At 41.5% G+C, this 18,972-nt stretch overlaps 1 protein-coding gene across 2 annotated transcripts in view; it reads right to left on the bottom strand.

Annotated features, from left to right (window-relative positions):
- smap1 (small ArfGAP 1) overlaps nt 1-18,972 on the bottom strand; it is a 77,039-nt gene that overhangs the window by 39,611 nt on the left and 18,456 nt on the right. The window contains exons 5-6 of one of the 2 annotated variants that reach the window (XM_087802517.1): nt 10,918-10,980; nt 3,994-4,050 (exon numbers count right to left, since the gene is read on the bottom strand). In XM_087802517.1, the coding sequence (XP_087658643.1) occupies nt 3,994-4,050; nt 10,918-10,980 (120 nt within the window). The remainder of the gene's footprint in view (nt 1-3,993; nt 4,051-10,917; nt 10,981-18,972) is intronic. The other variant, XM_087802518.1, reaches the window with a different exon arrangement.

The following is an 18,972-nucleotide window of genomic DNA, read 5'->3' on the forward strand; positions in this document are numbered from 1 at the left end:
CACTCAAATTATTTATAAGATATATAGATTATAGACTAGATATTTTCTCAATCCTTCAATGATTTTTATTCATTTATTATTCAATAATAGCATCTTTTGGTGTGAATTTGTGTCATATTTATTTTGTATGATATATTTCAGTAATTTAGCCTGAACAGGACTTTAATTTTTGTGTTATAGTACATCGTTTTTTTTCTTTCTTTCTTTTATGTTTGCTCTCTTTCTATTATGGTTTTTGTAGTATTATTCCTAATAATAATAATAAAAACAACCATCATCATAATTATGTTATTACTGTTGTCATTATCATTCCTTCTAAGACTCTGACTTGTGTTGTGTTTCACAGCTGATCGAGGATAAAGAAAATGAAATACAATAAATAACCAACAGTGAGAAAAGTGACGCGACAATCATCGACTCACAAGAGAGAAGTTATTAATCCGAAGAATAACGTCGAAGGTTCCGGCGAGTGTTTAAACAGGAGTGTGTGTGCGTTGTTTCAACAGGGGAGCGCTGTGAAGTCGTTTCTGGGTCATGGTTAGTCGATTCGAGAGTGTTTCTCTTGTTGAAGGAAGCGATGAGAAAGTAATTTAGCTCTCATCAGTGTGTGTGTGTGTGTGTGTTTGTGTGTGCGCTCCACAGGGAGCACCAATGTGGGCAACAACCCACCGAGAGTGGAACGTGGCAACACAGTTCTGCAGCTTCACCTCCATCTGCTCTCGACGCTTTATTCCATCTCAGTAAAACGTTTTTCCACATGGAAGCGAGCGCTCGCAAGGATCCGAAGCATCCTCGTGTATATATTCCTCTCACTCCCTCTGTTGTTAAACAACCGGGTTCACTCCCACCGGCAGACACACCGAGGCTCTGTGTGTGTGTTAATGCGCTTCACAGTCGGCGCTTTCTTCGGCTTGAATATTAATATTTCCTCAACTGCTCCACTCATTTCCGCTCTTCGGAGAGAACACTGGCTCGCCCTTATTAGATCTGACCGCACCAATGTGAACACACTTTCAGCGGCGGCAGAAGAATGCGATGGAATCTGACGAGTTTCTCTGCGTACGATTGATGTCTCGACGCAATAGATGCTCTATTGTCCACCAGAGTTCTGCTGCCATCGTAGTTCACTCCGTGAGTGACGTCTGTAGAATTAACTTATGGAGAGTGGGTTTTTCTACTTGTTCGTCCAGTTTCTTATCACTGGATTCCTCAGGAATATTTGTCGCATCAACATCGACGGAGACCAAAGGTTTCTATTCAAATCATCTGTCAATCATCCGTTTCCAAGATCTCCATATAACGAGACGGATCATCAGGTTCTGGTTCGTTCTGTCGATCTTGTCGTCGAAACTACATCCTGTTATTTCATGAGATGATGGGCTTGAATGAAAAAGCGGGCCACGGTTTAGAACAAAAATATACGTCCAGTATATCCAGGGTTATCAATTAGTGATGTGTTGATGAAGCTTCATGAAACAGTGTCATGTTGTTTAGAGGTCAGTAGGTGGCGCCATCAATTTAAAAATGATGATTCATTAGAACAGTTGTTCAAAACAAAGGAAAATAGCGCAGAGAGAGATGCCATCTAGTGGACTCTGAAGATAATGACACTGTTTCATGAAGCTTCATTAGTATCAACTAAAGAAACAAGGTCTAACCTCCCCAAAATCCACCTCCAGCTCTTCAAGATGACACCTCACTAATCTGGCTAGTCAGACTTCAACCATCTACTCACAATGTGGAGGACTACTCTGATTCTCTTCTGGATGAAGGTCCAGGTGACTACAATGGTGTTCTACAAGGTTCTATGGTTGGTCCCGTGAAAATTTCCTATCTAGATGCTACCTCTTGGTCAGACCTAGCGAGTTCGCAACTCAAGGTTGTTTCATGAGGTTTCATGAGGCTTCATGAAACAGCTGAAAAGTATTCATAACACAGTGTTCTTCTGGTGTATCCAAAGTCCAGAAAATAGAAATCCAAGAGTAGCAGAGAATTATTTTGAAAAGCAACATCTACATCTATGAACTTTTATTGCATCCACGTCTACAGCAGAGGCTTCGACCTCGATCACACAAGGTCTGAATCTAAGGCCGCGCAAAATGTATATTTAGCAGAAGGTCGTACTGCAATATTATTTTTTATTCAATCCATCTTATTTATGGTTTGTCCTCCTCTATCAAACACCCACCAGATCTGGTGTTTTTAATGAAAGTGAAAAAAGTATTTATATTATTGATTGAAATCTTTGTTTTGAAGTCGCTTTTTTTGATTGAAGTGATTTTTTTTTCATTCATTCATTGATTTTCAACCGCTTTATCCATTACCGGGTTCGCGGGGAGACTGGAGTCTATCCCAGTATCATAGGGCGAGAGGCGGGGGACACCCTGGACAGGACGCCAGTCTGTCTCAGGACACACAAAGACGGACAACCATTCACACACACACTCATACCTACGGACAATTTATCCAAAAGTTCTCAATAAACCTCTGTATGTTTTCGGACTGTGGGAGGAAACCGGAGTGCCCGGAGTAAACCCACGCAACACGGGGAGAACATACTAACAAACTTATCCGGGCGGGGAAAACTTTGCCATCTTTGTAAAAAACGGGTTAATCTAGAGCAGGTTTTAACTATAAAAACTGAACGACCACTTCTGACACCATGAGTTTAAGGTTCAATTGAAAGTTCTTATTATCCTCAGGCTAATGGAACGGCAGAGCGAGCAGTTTGTACAAATGTATTAAGACGACCAGACCTTTACAAAAACTTCTCATCAAGGCTTCAACCCAAGATGGACATTAGGGACGACCAGTAAGAAGGTCATTTCGGAGGAGGTTTGTCCGCCAGTCGCTTATTCAAAGGAACATACATTGTTGTCTAAAAAAGGAACAGATTACTTTGAAAATAATCCCAACCCTTAGTCGTCATGAGTGTGAGTAGAAATTAGAATTTATGGTAAACTATAACTTTAAACACTGGTATCTTCATAGGTCATGATATATAAACGAACATGAATCCACTTCGATTCTAGCCGACCATCTGGAGGTATACATGAAATTACTTGTTTAGACACGTGTGGTGAAATGGACATACGTACCAACATTCTACTCTTCTTTTCGTTCCGGAAGCTACTTTATAAACTGTGTTACATTTTAAAGTGAGGAAACTGATAAACATGACGACTTGTTTGAAAGAAAAAAAGAAAAATTGAGCGTCGGAATATGAACCAGCAAAGAAAGGTCAATTCTAATTCCGCCCGGCCGCCCCTCGCCGAGACAATAGACGCGGTCGATGGTTGACTCGCCGCCTTCATAACAAGCGCCGGCGTTCGTTAATATTCCGGCGGGAAAAAACAGCAGAGTTTGAGGACGTGTCACCGACGCGCAAACAACCTTCAGCTCCTCGAAACGACGCCGCGTACCCCAATTAACCCGCGGGACTCTGACGTCAACTTCTCGGAGGTCGGCGGGAGGATTCCCGGTGTTAATCACACTCGACCCGCCGTGTTTATGGAAGAAGAACTCCAGGTTTTTCTCTACCTGTTCCTCAGCCAGACGGCTTTAATTGCCGAATCTCTAAATTTAGACGCGCTGAAGGGAATAGTAATTTGAGGGAGGACAAGAGGCGGAGGCTTTCTAAAGGAAACAATTTGGGCTCATAACTGCAGCGATGAGTTCTGGTCAGGTTGTTCTCGAAGTCAGCGGCGACAAGAAGGAAAAAAAAAAGAAGTATTTCTGGGTGACGCATCCCCCACCGGGCTCTGCCTCCTGCCTCGTTCCGCTAAATTGAAGTGTAGCACTCGCAAATTACGTTTGGAAGGCTGAACAAACAACATCAGCCCACAAGTTTGTCGGAGGCAACAGCAGGAGACGAGTGCCGGGGATCAGATGAGGTCATTAAACAGGCGGCACATCATCACCTCCGCCGTCATCCTCCATCGCCGCCATCGCCGCGAGGGGAGGGGAGGGGGGCGCTCACACTTATGTGGTTACCTTAAAGGTGTTGTGTCGGTCTGGCTTCTTCACTTCTTTCTTCTTCTCTCGTTCCTTCTGCGCGGAGAAGAAAGGCAGACGTATCAATCCCTTCGATAGTTCAGGGCCGGACCAAAGTGGATGTGTTTTTTTTTTCAAAGGCCGCCGCCGTTTCTCGGCGTCCGATGAATGACTCAAACGAAAGTAACGTCGAATGAAACTGTGAAAATTCAAGACCCGCGATGAAAATGTGGAAGACGCTGTTAAAGAGCGAAGGTTAAGACGCGCTGACGAAGTCAGGAACGAGTTCCATTGCGAAGAAAAACAACCACAGCTTTATACATCATAAAGCAGCTCTATGTGATTTGAAGTCGAGCAACACCAGTGGACTAAAGTGGTAGTGTTTAGCCGGAGACTACATTTCCCATGAGCACTTGCTAAAAAGTTGTCATGTCCCGGTTTGCAGCAGTTGGACGTTTTGAACTGTTTGTTTCCAGACTCCCATTGATGAATGAAGGATAGATATCTATGAGGTAATGAATCAGATTGTGAATAATGATGAAATATGATATGACGGCTATATGAATAACATAACTTTAACTTTGTTTTTGTACCGTAATCGCGCCCACCACCCCCCACCACAACCAGCGCGATATGTAGCATGTTCACACCATCCCTTTTACAGTGAAAATAAAAACCACACAAAACACCTCAAGTCACGGTATACGAGTCATAAGTTGATGTGTCATCACAAGTTATTTTAGTAAAAAAATATTAAGGTACACAAAATTACCCAAAACTGCTTTAAATGGCAGGTTCAAGGTCTAGCCCAGAGGAATCCCTGTTCGTACCAAAAAACTTGTTTCCATTTTCATGATATAAATGATTTTTTTCATAGACACCTTCATAACAGTGAATAAAACACATCTTCGGTGACGTGCACTGCAGGAACGTTCGACACACAGCAGCTGCACAGGGAAGTTTCGAGGCCAGAATGGAAACACATGACAATGAAAACCGAAGGACGTCCGTGGTTCGGAGCTTCAAACAGCCGGACGTGAACCAAACACACTGGTTCTCTGCTTATGATGCTCAGTGGCAGCTACAGCAGTGACAACACAACCTTGTTTGTGCATCACCACATGTTCCACAGACACCCTTGTGAATATGAGGGATGTATGGAGCTCAGGTCTCATCACCAGTGAGATGTTTATTCAGTTACATTTCATTCTTATTAGAAAAACAGCAAACTGTGGTCAACAAACATGGTCACATTCTACCTTCTAACTGGTGTAGTTCCTGTTGAAACTGTAACTTCTGAATAGAACTTGTTGAATTGAATGTACCTGGTTGTTTTTTTTAAATATATAGACTTTCTTCTGGTTCAAATACAATAAATATATACATAAATACATAAATTATAGTAAATGGGTATTATAAGTAAATCAACGGCAGTAATTGTGTTGTATAATAAGGTTAGTATAAAAGAACAGTCAAAAGGAAATACTGATTCATTACAAAACAAACAACTGACATATGATATTTTTGGCCATACTCGACAGCCCTAATTTCAAACGATATTACTTCCTCGAATGTTTATTATACCCGGAGGATTCAAAATCCATCTGAACGCAGAGAAACCCGGAGCATTGTGCTCATGAATCATTGTCATTACGCTCCCCAAATATTTCGTGTCCTCTGTGTCGACACCAACTCCTAAATTTAACGTTGTGTTAAGTTTGATGGTCAAGTTGTTTTTCATTAACAATTCACGGTAAATTGTAAATACTAGCTAGCATCAGGGGTGTATTACAAATATATAAAAACACTTGAATACTGCCAAATGTAATACTGTATCGATGTTTAAAAGCATGTTGTGTATTGTTTACCCACTAGATGGCAGCAGTTCTCTACAGCGGAAAGAGCAATGAAATCCAGTGAGGTCCTAGCGATGACTGAGGGCGAGAGGATACAGTCGACCACTGCAGCTTCTAACGATGATGCTAAACAATCACTTATATCATATCCTTGCCCCTATATTTTGATACGTATCTACAGATTCTTGCCAATAAACACAGCTAGTTAGCATGAAGCTAATAGCACTGATGGATAGCCTTATAGCCTTTGTGTAGCCTATTATTTTTGCTTTATTTTCTAACTTTACTGACAATATCTGACTCTGCACTGACTTTGCACTCAACGACGTGGTCAAGGCTAAATGTTTCTTTACCCAACTGTGTGTTTTATTTTGCTGTCAATCGTCACTTTTGTTTTCTGTTTTCTACATCCCTTACTATCCACCTAACATCTCCACGTCACCAGGATTTTTCTGGCGCTTTCAGAAAAGTCCTGGTGACTGAAGTATCAATCAAGTCCTCCATTAGAGACCTTAAAGTGGGTCTACATTAGTCGCTGATTCGGGGCCACCTGTCACTGTCCAGCAAGTCTCCAGCAGGTCAAAGTTTAGCTTTTGGTAAGTGGCTCTCGAGGTGTCCACGGCAAGCGGAGTAGACGCCATTTAACGGCCGCTGCAGATCCAGGCGAGTGCCAGGGCAGGAGGCAACGATTAGCCGTCGCTCATAGCAGCTCGCGAACAATTAGATATGGTTCCTTGATGTGAGCTAATGGACTCGCTGCGCGACGCTAATCCGCAGACGTTATTAGCGTTTGCAGGTTTCAGGTTCTGTGTCTCGGGTTGAAGCCGTCAGTCTCTCCTGCATCTCAACAACTTGTAGTTTTTACTTTGACTTATAAACAACAACTATTTATATTCATAGATCTCGACCACGACTGTTTAGAAGAGACTGATGTGGACGATCATTTGCATAAACCATCAACTTGTTGGTCAGCATTACGATTAGAAACTTTATTCAATCTTAGATTTTAGATGAAACTCGTCAATTGTTATTTTACCACGCAACATTTTCTCTTATTTTTTTCCCATCAAATTTCGTGAACATTTTGACATTTTCTTTTACTTTATTTTGCAATCACTACCAGTGTTTTGTTTTGTTTTATAATTAAATAGGGTTTTTTTGGACAATTTTGTATCACAGTCAACGCAGACTATTGTTATTTTCTTAACATAAGTTTTTGTTTGATTTTTTGTTAATGTTTTGACAGTCAAGGTTTTGTCATCTTGCTTTTTTTTGGGGGGGGGGGGGGTTCCAACTACGGTGGCTGGGAAGTGCAAAACCGATCTACAAACTCTTAAAAGAAATGTATGAACTCTAGCGTAAAAACTAAATTAATGAGTTATTAGGCGCTTTGTGACCCTGGTCTAGAAAAGCGCTATATAAATAAATATTACTTACTTACTTATTAAATGTTTTAGCATTTGTATTTTTTTTTTACATCCCAACTTACAATACACCAAAAATGGCAAGTTATTTAAGTTTTTTTTTTTCATTTTCTTTCCTCAATATTCACTTCTAACTTTATATTTCTGAATTGTAATATTTATATACTTATCTTTGTGTTATTTAATTTGATTTATGTTCTTAATATTTGCACTTTGTCATCCTTACACTGTTCTCGTTTTTATCATCTGCTGTGACCTGGAAACAAAATTTCCCGAAGAAGATCTCCAGATGTTTAGCAAGTTTCTCTCCATGAAACTGAGACCAAGCTAATAATAGAAAGGTGGTCCTAATGTAACGGCTCGTGACAGGACAGGATGTTATTAACTGTGTCGGCATCAGTCGACATATGTTCAGGATAAATTAGTGGCGGCAGCACTTTACAGAAACTTCTTGTCTCAGCTCCATGTGTCAATCACACACACACACACACACACACACACACACACACACACACACACACACACACACATACACTCACACACCTCAGATGATGAGGCTGATTCAGAAGCTGCTGGACTCCACCAGAGAAAATAGACCTGCAGGCGAGCTCGAGAGAAACACGACTTGTTATGGATGAGTCTGAAACAAAACTCCTCCTCGGGCGATTCTGTTTCATCACATATTTACTCAACACGGACTCAACGTCCATCGATTTGAATATTTGATGCAGATCTAGAATTCTGCTGACAGGAAACACAAGAACCAATCAAAGGCTCAACTTTTCAACTTTCATGTCTGTTTCTCCTGAAATGGAGACATATTTTATAAACGTGTGTTACTTTGTGTGTCTCTGTTACTGTCTTTCTATGTGTGTCACATTGTGTGTCTCTGTTACTGTCTTTATCTGTGTGTGCCTTTGTGTGTCTCTGTTGCTGTCTTTCTCTGTGTGTTACTTTGTGTGTCTCTGTTACTGTCTTTATCTGTGTGTGCCTTTGTGTGTCTCTGTTGCTGTCTTTCTCTGTGTGTTACTTTGTGTGTCTCTGTTGCTGTCTTTCTCTGTGTGTCGCATTGTGTGTCTCTGTTACTGTCTTTCTCTGTGTGTGCCTTTGTGTGTCTCTGTTGCTGTCTTTCTCTGTGTGTGCCTTTGTGTGTCTCTGTTGCTGTCTTTCTCTGTGTGTCGCATTGTGTGTCTCTGTTACTGTCTTTCTCTGTGTGTGCCTTTGTGTGTCTCTGTTACTGTCTTTCTCTGTGTGTGCCTTTGTGTGTCTCTGTTGCTGTCTTTCTCTGTGTGTGCCTTTGTGTGTCTCTGTTGCTGTCTTTCTCTGTGTGTCGCATTGTGTGTCTCTGTTACTGTCTTTCTCTGTGTGTGCCTTTGTGTGTCTCTGTTAATGTCTTTCTCTGTGTGTCACATTGTGTGTCTCTGTTACTGTCTTTCTCTGTGTGTTACTTTGTGTGTCTCTGTTACTGTCTTTCTATGTGTGTCACATTGTGTGTCTCTGTTACTGTCTTTATCTGTGTGTGCCTTTGTGTGTCTCTGTTGCTGTCTTTCTCTGTGTGTTACTTTGTGTGTCTCTGTTACTGTCTTTATCTGTGTGTGCCTTTGTGTGTCTCTGTTGCTGTCTTTCTCTGTGTGTTACTTTGTGTGTCTCTGTTGCTGTCTTTCTCTGTGTGTCGCATTGTGTGTCTCTGTTACTGTCTTTCTCTGTGTGTGCCTTTGTGTGTCTCTGTTGCTGTCTTTCTCTGTGTGTGCCTTTGTGTGTCTCTGTTGCTGTCTTTCTCTGTGTGTCGCATTGTGTGTCTCTGTTACTGTCTTTCTCTGTGTGTGCCTTTGTGTGTCTCTGTTACTGTCTTTCTCTGTGTGTGCCTTTGTGTGTCTCTGTTGCTGTCTTTCTCTGTGTGTGCCTTTGTGTGTCTCTGTTGCTGTCTTTCTCTGTGTGTCGCATTGTGTGTCTCTGTTACTGTCTTTCTCTGTGTGTGCCTTTGTGTGTCTCTGTTAATGTCTTTCTCTGTGTGTCACATTGTGTGTCTCTGTTACTGTCTTTCTCTGTGTGTTACTTTGTGTGTCTCTGTTACTGTCTTTCTCTGTGTGTCACATTGTTGTCTCTGTTACTGTCTTTCTCTGTGTGTCACATTGTGTGTCTCTGTTACTGGCATTCTCTGTGTGTCACATTGTGTGTCTCTGTTACTGTCTTTCTCTGTGTGTCACATTGTGTGTCTCTGTTACTGTCTTTCTCTGTGTGTTACTTTGTGTGCCTCTGTTACTGTCTTTCTCTGTGTGTCACATTGTGTGTCTCTGTTACTGTCTTTCTCTGTGTGTCACATTGTGTGTCTCTGTCACTGTCTTTCTCTGTGTGTCACATTGTGTGTCTGTGTTACTGTCATTCTCTGTGTGTTACTTTGTGTGTCTCTGTTACTGTCTTTCTCTGTGTGTCACATTGTTGTCTCTGTTACTGTCATTCTCTGTGTGTTACTTTGTGTGTCTCTGTTACTGTCTTTCTCTGTGTGTCACATTGTTGTCTCTGTTACTGTCTTTTTCTGTGTGTTACATTGTGTCTCTATGTTTTTGTCTTTCTTTGTTTGTTACTTTGTGTGTCTCTGTTACTGTCTTTCTCTGTGTGTTACTTTGTGTGTCTCTGTTACTGTCTTTTTCTGTGTGTTACATTGTGTCTCTATGTTTTTGTCTTTCTTTGTTTGTTACTTTGTGTGTCTCTGTTACTGTCTTTCTCTGTGTGTTACTTTGTGTGTCTCTGTTACTGTCTTTCTCTGTGTGTTACTTTGTGTGTCTTTGTTACTGTCTTCTCTGTGTATCACATTGTGTCTCCGTCACTGTCTTTCTCTGTGTGTTACTTTGTGTGTCTCTGTTACTGTCTTTCTCTGTGTGTCGCATTGTGTGTCTCTGTTACTGTCTTTCTCTGTGTGTTACTTTGTGTGTCTCTGTTACTGTCTTTCTCTGTGTGTCACTTTGTGTGTCTCTGTTACTGTCTTTCTCTGTGTGTCACTTTGTGTGTCTCTCTTACCGACTTTCTCTGTGTATTACCTTGTTTGTCTCTATATATTTCTTTGTGTATCTCCGTGTGTCTCGGCTAGTGTCTGTCTCTCCATGTCTTTGTTAGTGACTTGCTGCTGTTTCCCTTTTGTCTGTCTTTAATAATCTGTGTCTCTTTGTTTGTTTCTATGTATCTCTTTGTGTGTTCCTGTCAGACTGTCACTGTGTGTGTCCCTCCATGTATTTATTTTTGTGTCTCTTTGAGTCTGTGTGTGTGTGCACACGTGTTCGAGGTCTGAGTGTTGTGCGCAATCATCGCACAGTCAAGCTGTGTCCTCAACTGCAAAATAGTCTGTTAAAGTTCAAAAGTGTCGTCTCTGCGTCGCTGCCTCTCTCTCCATCTCTACACTCAAACTAACTTTGATGCTGCAGTAAGTTAGAAGAGCACTCAGAGGGCACATACCTCCTCCAAGGAGCTCATGCTAAATTACTGTATAAAAACCCAGCAAACACCATTGTAAATTAAACATCTCAATCCAGGATTGAACGATTCGTCAGTGTTTTGTGTTCACGCACGACAAACTTCTCGACAAGGAAGAAGGAAGTGGAAGCTTCTAGCTCAGCTCTTAATCCGACAGTAAAAAAAACAGCACAAACCTCCTGCTTGTTCCGGTCCGTCTGGTTGGAGGTGGAGGTGGAGGTGGCGTCCGCTGCCTTTTGCTGAAACAGAATTCACAACAACATGTGGTCAATACCCGAGCACAAACGCACAACTTATCGAGCGCTCGTGTGACCTCTATTAACCCCTTCCTCGACTTGAGTGACAGCTGCCGACCGGGCATGAACCAACCATTGTTACGAACCCTCCGGACTCTTATCCTTAACTAGGCCAATTAAACCTAACCAGACTACCTTTCAAAGTAAAAATGACTTCAAATTGTCGCCGGTAAAAAACACAAATGATGCAACAACAACAAATTCCAGACTCGTGTGACTCTGAGTGTAAATGAGAAGCTACTGGAGCGTAAATGTATTTGTATCCAGTGTTGCATGTGAACTCTGGAGCTTCAGCGTCGAATTCCTGACAACACAGACGCCCCTAGAAAGGATAAAAATAAGCACAAAGGCGTTTTTATATCTCAGTCTGCACACGCTGCTGGTGAGGAAAGAAATGGAAAGTATTTCTTCATCATCCACGTCAATCTCCCTCCTCCTCGGCTCAAGCCTTCAAAGATGTTCGCTCGAACCTCAGCTTCGTGCCTTTTGTTTCACTTAAGAAACGTCCTCTTCGGACTTTTGATGTCCTGGCAGCGCCGAGGAGAGGAGGAGGATACAGAGGAGGGTGTAGATAACATAAGAAAAGTGGTGTGAGCGAGTGAGGAGATATTAGAGCGAGTGAGGAGATAGAGGTGTCTCCCCGTCTCTGTGGGGCTGATATCGGGGGCGACGAAAATATGCTTTTTGTCTCGCCTCGACGCGCTCTGAGCGGCTTCATCTGCGGGGAGGACGCCGGAAAGGTCACTCGGAGAGACTCATAAAGCCGGAGCGAGCGGGACGATGGAGGGATGACTCCGTCGGGGGTGCACCATAACTCAGCGGCGGTCTCCAGGCCTGAGTCACCGTCAGCGGGTGACCTTGAGAGTGATGATGTAAGTGGCGGAAATGCCAGAGGACCCGCTCGGGAACACTGAAGGTTAATGACGGCCCGCTAACACCACCGGTGTCGGAAAAACTGCTCCATGTCGCTGGTGCCGAGTCCTAGCAGAGAGATGTTTACACCAGCCTTGGTTTTTGCCATTTTTTGTTAATAATAACACACTTATTTTGGGTCCTTTTTGGTAACTAGACAACATTTGTTGTTTTACAGGCAAGTTTGGACTATTATAATGGTTTATTTTGGTGCCTAAACAAGAAGGATCTGTCTCGTCTGCAGCTGATACAAAACTCAACAGCGAGAATTCTGAGCCGCTCTAGTAGAAGAACTCACATTTCTCTGATCCTTAAAACTCTTCACTGGCTGCCAGTTTCTTTCAGGATCAACTTTAAAATTCTGGTTCTTACTTTCAGATCTATTCATGGTCAGACCTTCCCTCAGTGATCTGATCCAGCCTTACACCCCAGCTCGGGCTCTGAGGTCTGTGGATCAGAATCTACTGATGGTTCCTGAACATGTTTCAGGACCAGAGGAGAGAAAACTGTTGCTCCTAAGCTTTGGAACCATCTCTGTGTTTGATGATCTACTGACTCCTTCAAGACATTTTTATTTTTGCTTTTTCCTAATTTTATGGGACTTTTGTGTTTGTCTTATGTTGTCTTGATCTTATAGAGTTTTTAAATTTGTATGTATTTTTAACTGTGTATTGCTTTTGATTGTTCAAGCACTTTGTGACCCTGGTCTAGAAAGGTGATTTATAAATAACTGAAGTTGTGAAGTAAAATGAATAATTATTTTTAAAATTCATCTATAAAGTCTTCAACTATAGTCAATCAATTTCAATAAATATTGATAAGCTGAATATAAAATTTGATAAATAATCGTTTTTTTAATATGGAGAGATGGATAAATACTTTTATTTTGATTGATCCATTAGGAAAGATATTTTATATATCAGGGTCACCAGTCACCACAGAACAAAGTGCCAGCAAACAAATAGAAAAGTGCACACATATGACGATCAGATCAAAGAAAAACAAAGAATGAAGGATAAACTTAGATTTAGTAGGTCATCTTCTCATCAGCCACACTCCTCCCTCTGCCCTGCAGAGTTATGCAATGTAATGGCACAATATTATATATTATAATGAGACGAATTGAGTGCATAAGAAAGTCTTTATACCTTTTTTTTTTTTTACTTTCCTTGTGTCTTGGTCAGAATAAATTGGAATTTCTTTTTGGATTTTTTTTTTCCTTGTTACTGGTTAAATGAAGCTTGAGATTACCTGAATAAAAGTAAAAACAAGCTATAATTCATTCTTATACAGATACATATATATTTAATGTTATTTTAATGTTTGCATCTTGATCCAGCAGCATGGTTGGTTTAAAATCAAGGATACCGGTAGCAAAGCTAAGCATTTTCAACAATTATAGAGACTTATTTGGGCAGGTTTTTCCTTAATTTTCATGGGGCTTTGCCGCCGTTAAGTCTTGACCTTTTAACGTTTTTAAACTTATTTTTAACTGTGTATTGTTTTGTTGTTTAAGTGCTTTGTGACCCTGGACGGTGAAAAGCGCTTTACAAATAATGATAACTTAACTCACTTACTTACATAACAGTGCTGTGTATGACGCAATAAGGAATTTGAAGTGAATTAGATACTGTTTGGTAAATATAAAATTGTTCAGCACAAGACTAAGAATGCTAGAGTATTTATGCTAAATACACTTTTTCATCACAAAATTAAAGAATGAAAGGACATATCAAGGTCAAGAGTACCTCGTTAATATAGAATATTTTGCCAAAACTTTTTGTTACAGGTCTAATATCATATAATTCCACATTTCTAAATATAATAAACAGCTTTCGTTCTTGATGGGCATCGTTTAGGTTTGATCTAGTACTGGTTTAAAAATTGGTACTTTTGTAATTGTGCCAGTGCTTAAACTATTAGTGTCACACTTATGACCCTCCAAGTCATTTTATGTGGCGCACAAGATGGTCGTTTTAAAATCAGATCAATGCTCATTTGGAAATCTACATCTATAAAGATGCTCCTGAGGGATCAATCAAGTTCTATCTATCCATCCATCCATCCATCCATCTATCTTTAGGTTAAACGTAACCGTCCGGTAAGAGTGATCATCCAAGAACTAAATGTATGAAATTTAAATGTCACAAAACGTGCACTTGCACTTAATATTTTGAGTGCACGAGTGTGTTCACACTGAGCAGTGAGCGAAAATGTAGTGCGCAATGCACACTCAATTGGCGCACTTAAATGGCCAGAAAATTGAGTGTGGATCGATGGACACTTTCCACCCTTAACGTCCTCCATCTTAGTGACGTAGATGAAGCTAAACTGAAGCTACGTAACTGACGACACGTCTTCGGAGCAGATACTGGCGTAAATGTCTCGAGAAAACACTCATTTTACCACAAAACAACACAACAACAGTAATAACACAATGAAACACAACTTAATAACTTGTTTCAATTGGTTAAAAGTGCTGTCAAGTGTCAGTGATAGTGTTTCAACGACTGGTTACAATCAGTGTTAAAAAGTAGTAGAAGAAGAAGCTGTCGAGTCATTTCCTGTAAGTGTGTAGCAGCAGAGTTTGATTTGAGGCAGTACTAGACTGTCCAATTTTGCACACTGCGCAAGTAAGTGCACTGTCTTACAGTGTACGGTAAAGCAGTGCACTTAGAGAAGTGCATGATTTGAGACACAGCACCAGAATTTCTGTTGATAATACTTTGATAAGTATATATTTTGTTCGGCCCATGACCCAGACTGCCCTAAATATTTAACCCCATTATGTGTATTGAGTTTTAAACCAGTGGCTTAAACCCCGCCAGAGAAAGTGCTTAAATAATTGAATAACATGCTATCAGAAAAATAACGTGTGCAACGAATAACTCACCGTTTCTTAATTATCAGAATGAATCTGTACTAAAATTAATCTTTGGTCGCATTTACACTTCAGTATATCAGAGTATATAAAAGTACCCATCCTTACCACGTCACCACTGAGTAAGAGCACAGAATAAAATTCCGGAACACGAATATAATGCTAATGATGTATCGATGACATCCTTGAGCGTGATGTACAGTGATCAGGGAAGCGAAGAAGAGAGTGCAGGGGTGACGACAAGATGATCAAGACAGTAGATGCTGGATCCGAGAACACTCGTGAAACCCAAGTGAGTGTCAGTTAATCTACCTTCAATCTGGAAGAAAAACAACCTCTCCTGATGGAGTCTGTGACGACTGACAGCGAATGTTCTTCAGACAAAAGACAGAGACGGAGACGGCGGTTACTCTCCGTCCAGCTATTCCATTACTGCTGCAGCAGCAGCTCATTGTTCTGCCATGAGTGCAGGACAAATGTGTGTGTGTGTGTGTGTGTGTGTGAGTGTCGGCTTGGTTTTGGATCTCAGCAACACAGAATCAACTGGACAGAGCCAGTGATTGGCCTAAAAATGTCACAAGAGAGCAGCAGAAGTAGCCGCAGGAGGACGGTTGGCTTATTTGCTTGTGTTAGTCAGAGAGGAAGTTCTGTCGCTGCCGTGTTCCCTGTGCTGATGCTGATGCTGCTGCTGCTGCTGATGCTGATGCCAGCGGCGTCCGGCCCGGTCCGGTCCACTCCCGCCACTGCAGACGAGCGATCCCACTTCATATCGAAATAATGGCTGCTTCTTTCTTTGACAGCAGAAATGTTGGATTCAATTTAACCAGGGATGAGGAGAGCAGAAGGAGATCCACCTGGGACTGGAGCGTCCTTGGAAAGAAGCATCTGGTTAACCTAGTCTGGATGTGCAAACAATAACTTGCTCATTTGTGAGCTTGTTTCGGTTCTGGTGCCATGTCTTGCTGGGCGCAGACGGGTGTTGCTGTTGTTTTCTACCGCGGAATGTTCTGATCAGGTTCAGAATGTCCTTCCTCCAGCGCAGAAGTTAAAGTATTTCAGGCTTGTTTTTGTTAATAAAAAGGATGCCTTGAGTAAGAGACTAAGTCAGTCCAAGACACTCTGGACATGTCATCTCAGGGTTAGGGTTCAGCAGGGAGGCCCAGACTTTCCTCACCCCAGCTACTTCGTCCTGGTCGTCCTGTGGACCCCAAGGTGCCCCCAGACCAGCAAAGAGACTGAGACTATGTTTAAAATCAAGCACTTCTCTGAGTGCACTGCTTTACAGTACACTGAAAGACAGTACACTTACTTGCACAGTGCTCAATTTTCAACAGTGTAGTTCTGTCTCAAATCAAACTCTGCTGCTACACACTTACAGGAAATGACTCGACAGCTTCTTCTTCTACTTCTTTTTAACACTGATTGTAACCAGTCGTTGAAACACTATCACTGACACTTGACAACACTTTTCACGAATTGAAACAAGTTATTAAGTTGTGTTTCATTGTCTTATTACTGTTGTTGTGTTGTTTTGTGGTAAAATGAGTGTTTTCTCTACACATTTACGTCAGTATCTGCTCTGAAGACGTGTCGTCAGTGACGTAGCTTCAGTTTAGCTTCATCTACGTCACTAAGATGGCCAGTTTGAGAGCATTTCCGCACACTTTACGCACTTGTGCACTCAAAATATTAAGTGTAAGTGCAGAAGTGCGCGATTTGGGACACACTCATAGTCTCTCCAGTGTGTCCTGGGTTTACCTCGTTCGTACCCCATGCCTTGTCCAGACGCCCAAGACACGTCTACTGACTCCACTCGACTCTGGAGATGTGTTCATACCAAATGCTATTTGGTGTCATTTTCCTTTTTTTTGCATCAGACCTGGACCAAAACCCCTTTGGCTCAAAAACCATCGGTGTGACTACGAGACAAATCCAGCTTCATCCCTGAGCTTCAGCCTATCTTTTGGCCCGTTTTCCACAAAACGGTTCCAGCCCTACTTAACTTGACTGAACACTACTAAACAACTACTGTTGTTTTGTGAATCAACCAGCACTGCCACCTACTCACAGCAGGCGGGGCTAGTCATAACATAGGGCCATGAAAATGTTAGAGGCAATGGTGTACTTACCAGTCACAAAAAGGTCTAGACCTTTAGGTACGACATATCGTATTTGCAGTGTTTTCCAAAAAAGGTTAGTCTGTTTTCTTGTTTTGAGAGTCATGCTGATGACTCTTCAGTACGTCATTCTCTGAGCATGTACTAATATAATCCGCTTCGACCTAGCGTACTTCAAGAAAATTAAGACCTCAGAGTCCGAGCTGGGGTGTAAGTCTGGATCAGATCACTGATGGAAGGTCTGACCATGAATAGATCTGAAAGTAAGAACCAGAGTAAGTTGAGCCTTAAAGAAACTGGCAGCCAGTGAAGAGTTTTAAGGATCGGAGAAATGCGAGTTCTTCTACTAGAGCAGAATTCTCGCTGCAGAGTTTTGTATTAACTGCAGGCAACACAGCTCCTTCTTATATTTATTTTTTATTAAAGCATATTTTGATGGATCAGGTACAGAAGAACGGTGGGCCAGGGGTACGACAAGAAAAATTAAATTTTGTCAGTAGAAACCAAAGGATGAGCTGTTTGGGCTTCTGATGTATTAATTTGGTTGCGTTTTACCTCATGAATTTTGTGTACTATTCTTGTCAACAAGCCTACGACAAACGGAAAGAAAAGAGAAGAGCTTTTAGTCGTCCAGGCAACTGCATGTTCTCCTTGACCACCTGAAGTAGTTTCACAACAAGTTGTTCTGTTCCTAATTGAATCCCAACAATAAACAGTCATAACCGTAAAATGATGTCGTTCGTCTCGTTTCGTTGTCCGTCATCGCCGGACTGTTGACGTCACCCAAGAAAAATAATCTCTGCCAAAAAAAAAATCAGTCGGCGCGGAAATGAAGCGGCATCGCGGCCCTCGACTCCAGAAGGATCCTTGACCCCCGCGGTCATGTGACCGGCTGAAGTAGCAAGACAAGACGGCGAGGCTTTTAATCACTCCGAGTGATTGCAGACTTCCCGTCCATCTGCAGGGCAACTGCTTAAGTATAATGAGTGCTTTTAATAACCGTTGATTTGCATATAAACACAGAAGTGTGTGTGTGTGTCTGGAAGACACTCTGGCTGCTGGCAGCGCTTCAGAAGAAGAGAGGGAGGCGAGGAAACGACAGGGACACAGAAGACGAGAGAGACACAATGAAACATGAATTAAAGATGTGGAGTAAAAAAAAAAAATGTCGGGCATTTTGGGTCGTTCAGTTCTCTGGCATCGTGACCTGGTCGCTGAATACACTTCCTGCCGGCAGCCGTCGAACTGTTGATGTTTCACAAGGCTGTTGAGTTCGTGCGAGTCTCTGAGCTTGAGTTACGGTGAGTCACGAAAAAGGTTCTGGAAGGTGATTGTTGAAGTGGACCGCCAAGGACTTGACTAATGAAAAGACTGTTGGTAACCAGTCGAGACCCTCGGTCGCCATTACCGGATTGATCAAGAGGTTTTTCTTTCCTTCTACTCGGGCATCAAGTCCTTTTTTTCTAGCCAACATAGTGGTTCAATGGTTTTAGGGGTTGGAGAAATTTATCAGTAAGTAAGTAAGTAAGTAATATTTATTTATATAGCGCTTTTCCAGACCAGGGTCACAAAGCGCTTTAACAATCAAAACAATACTCAAAAAAGTATATACTTTAAAGATCAAGATAATACTGAGAACAACACAGGAGTTCCAGAAAATCAAGGAAAAGCCTGAACAAATAGAAACGTCTTGAGATGTTTCTTAAAGGAGTCAGTAGATCCATCAAGCGCAAAGAGAGAGTACACGGATACATCGCCATATATGCAGGTTTTTTTAACCATCATATAGGAAAATGTTTCCATAACTGTAATAGAGATTGTTTGTCTACTGTTCACTGTTCGTTGCTCAAGAGAGGTTTTCACTTTGAGAAGATTTAACATTTTTATTTATAGGATGTTTCGCTTGGTTAGGATTTTTAATGTCTAACAGTTTTTAATCAATGCTCAAGTTTTTCCGTTTCTACGTTAGAGTTTTTTGTTGTATATTTTTTACAGTAGCTACCCAATACTGTTCTTAATATTATT

This window comes from Callionymus lyra, chromosome 11 (assembly GCF_982586985.1).
Source record: "Callionymus lyra chromosome 11, fCalLyr1.hap1.1, whole genome shotgun sequence".
Taxonomy (NCBI): Eukaryota; Metazoa; Chordata; class Actinopteri; order Syngnathiformes; family Callionymidae; genus Callionymus; species Callionymus lyra.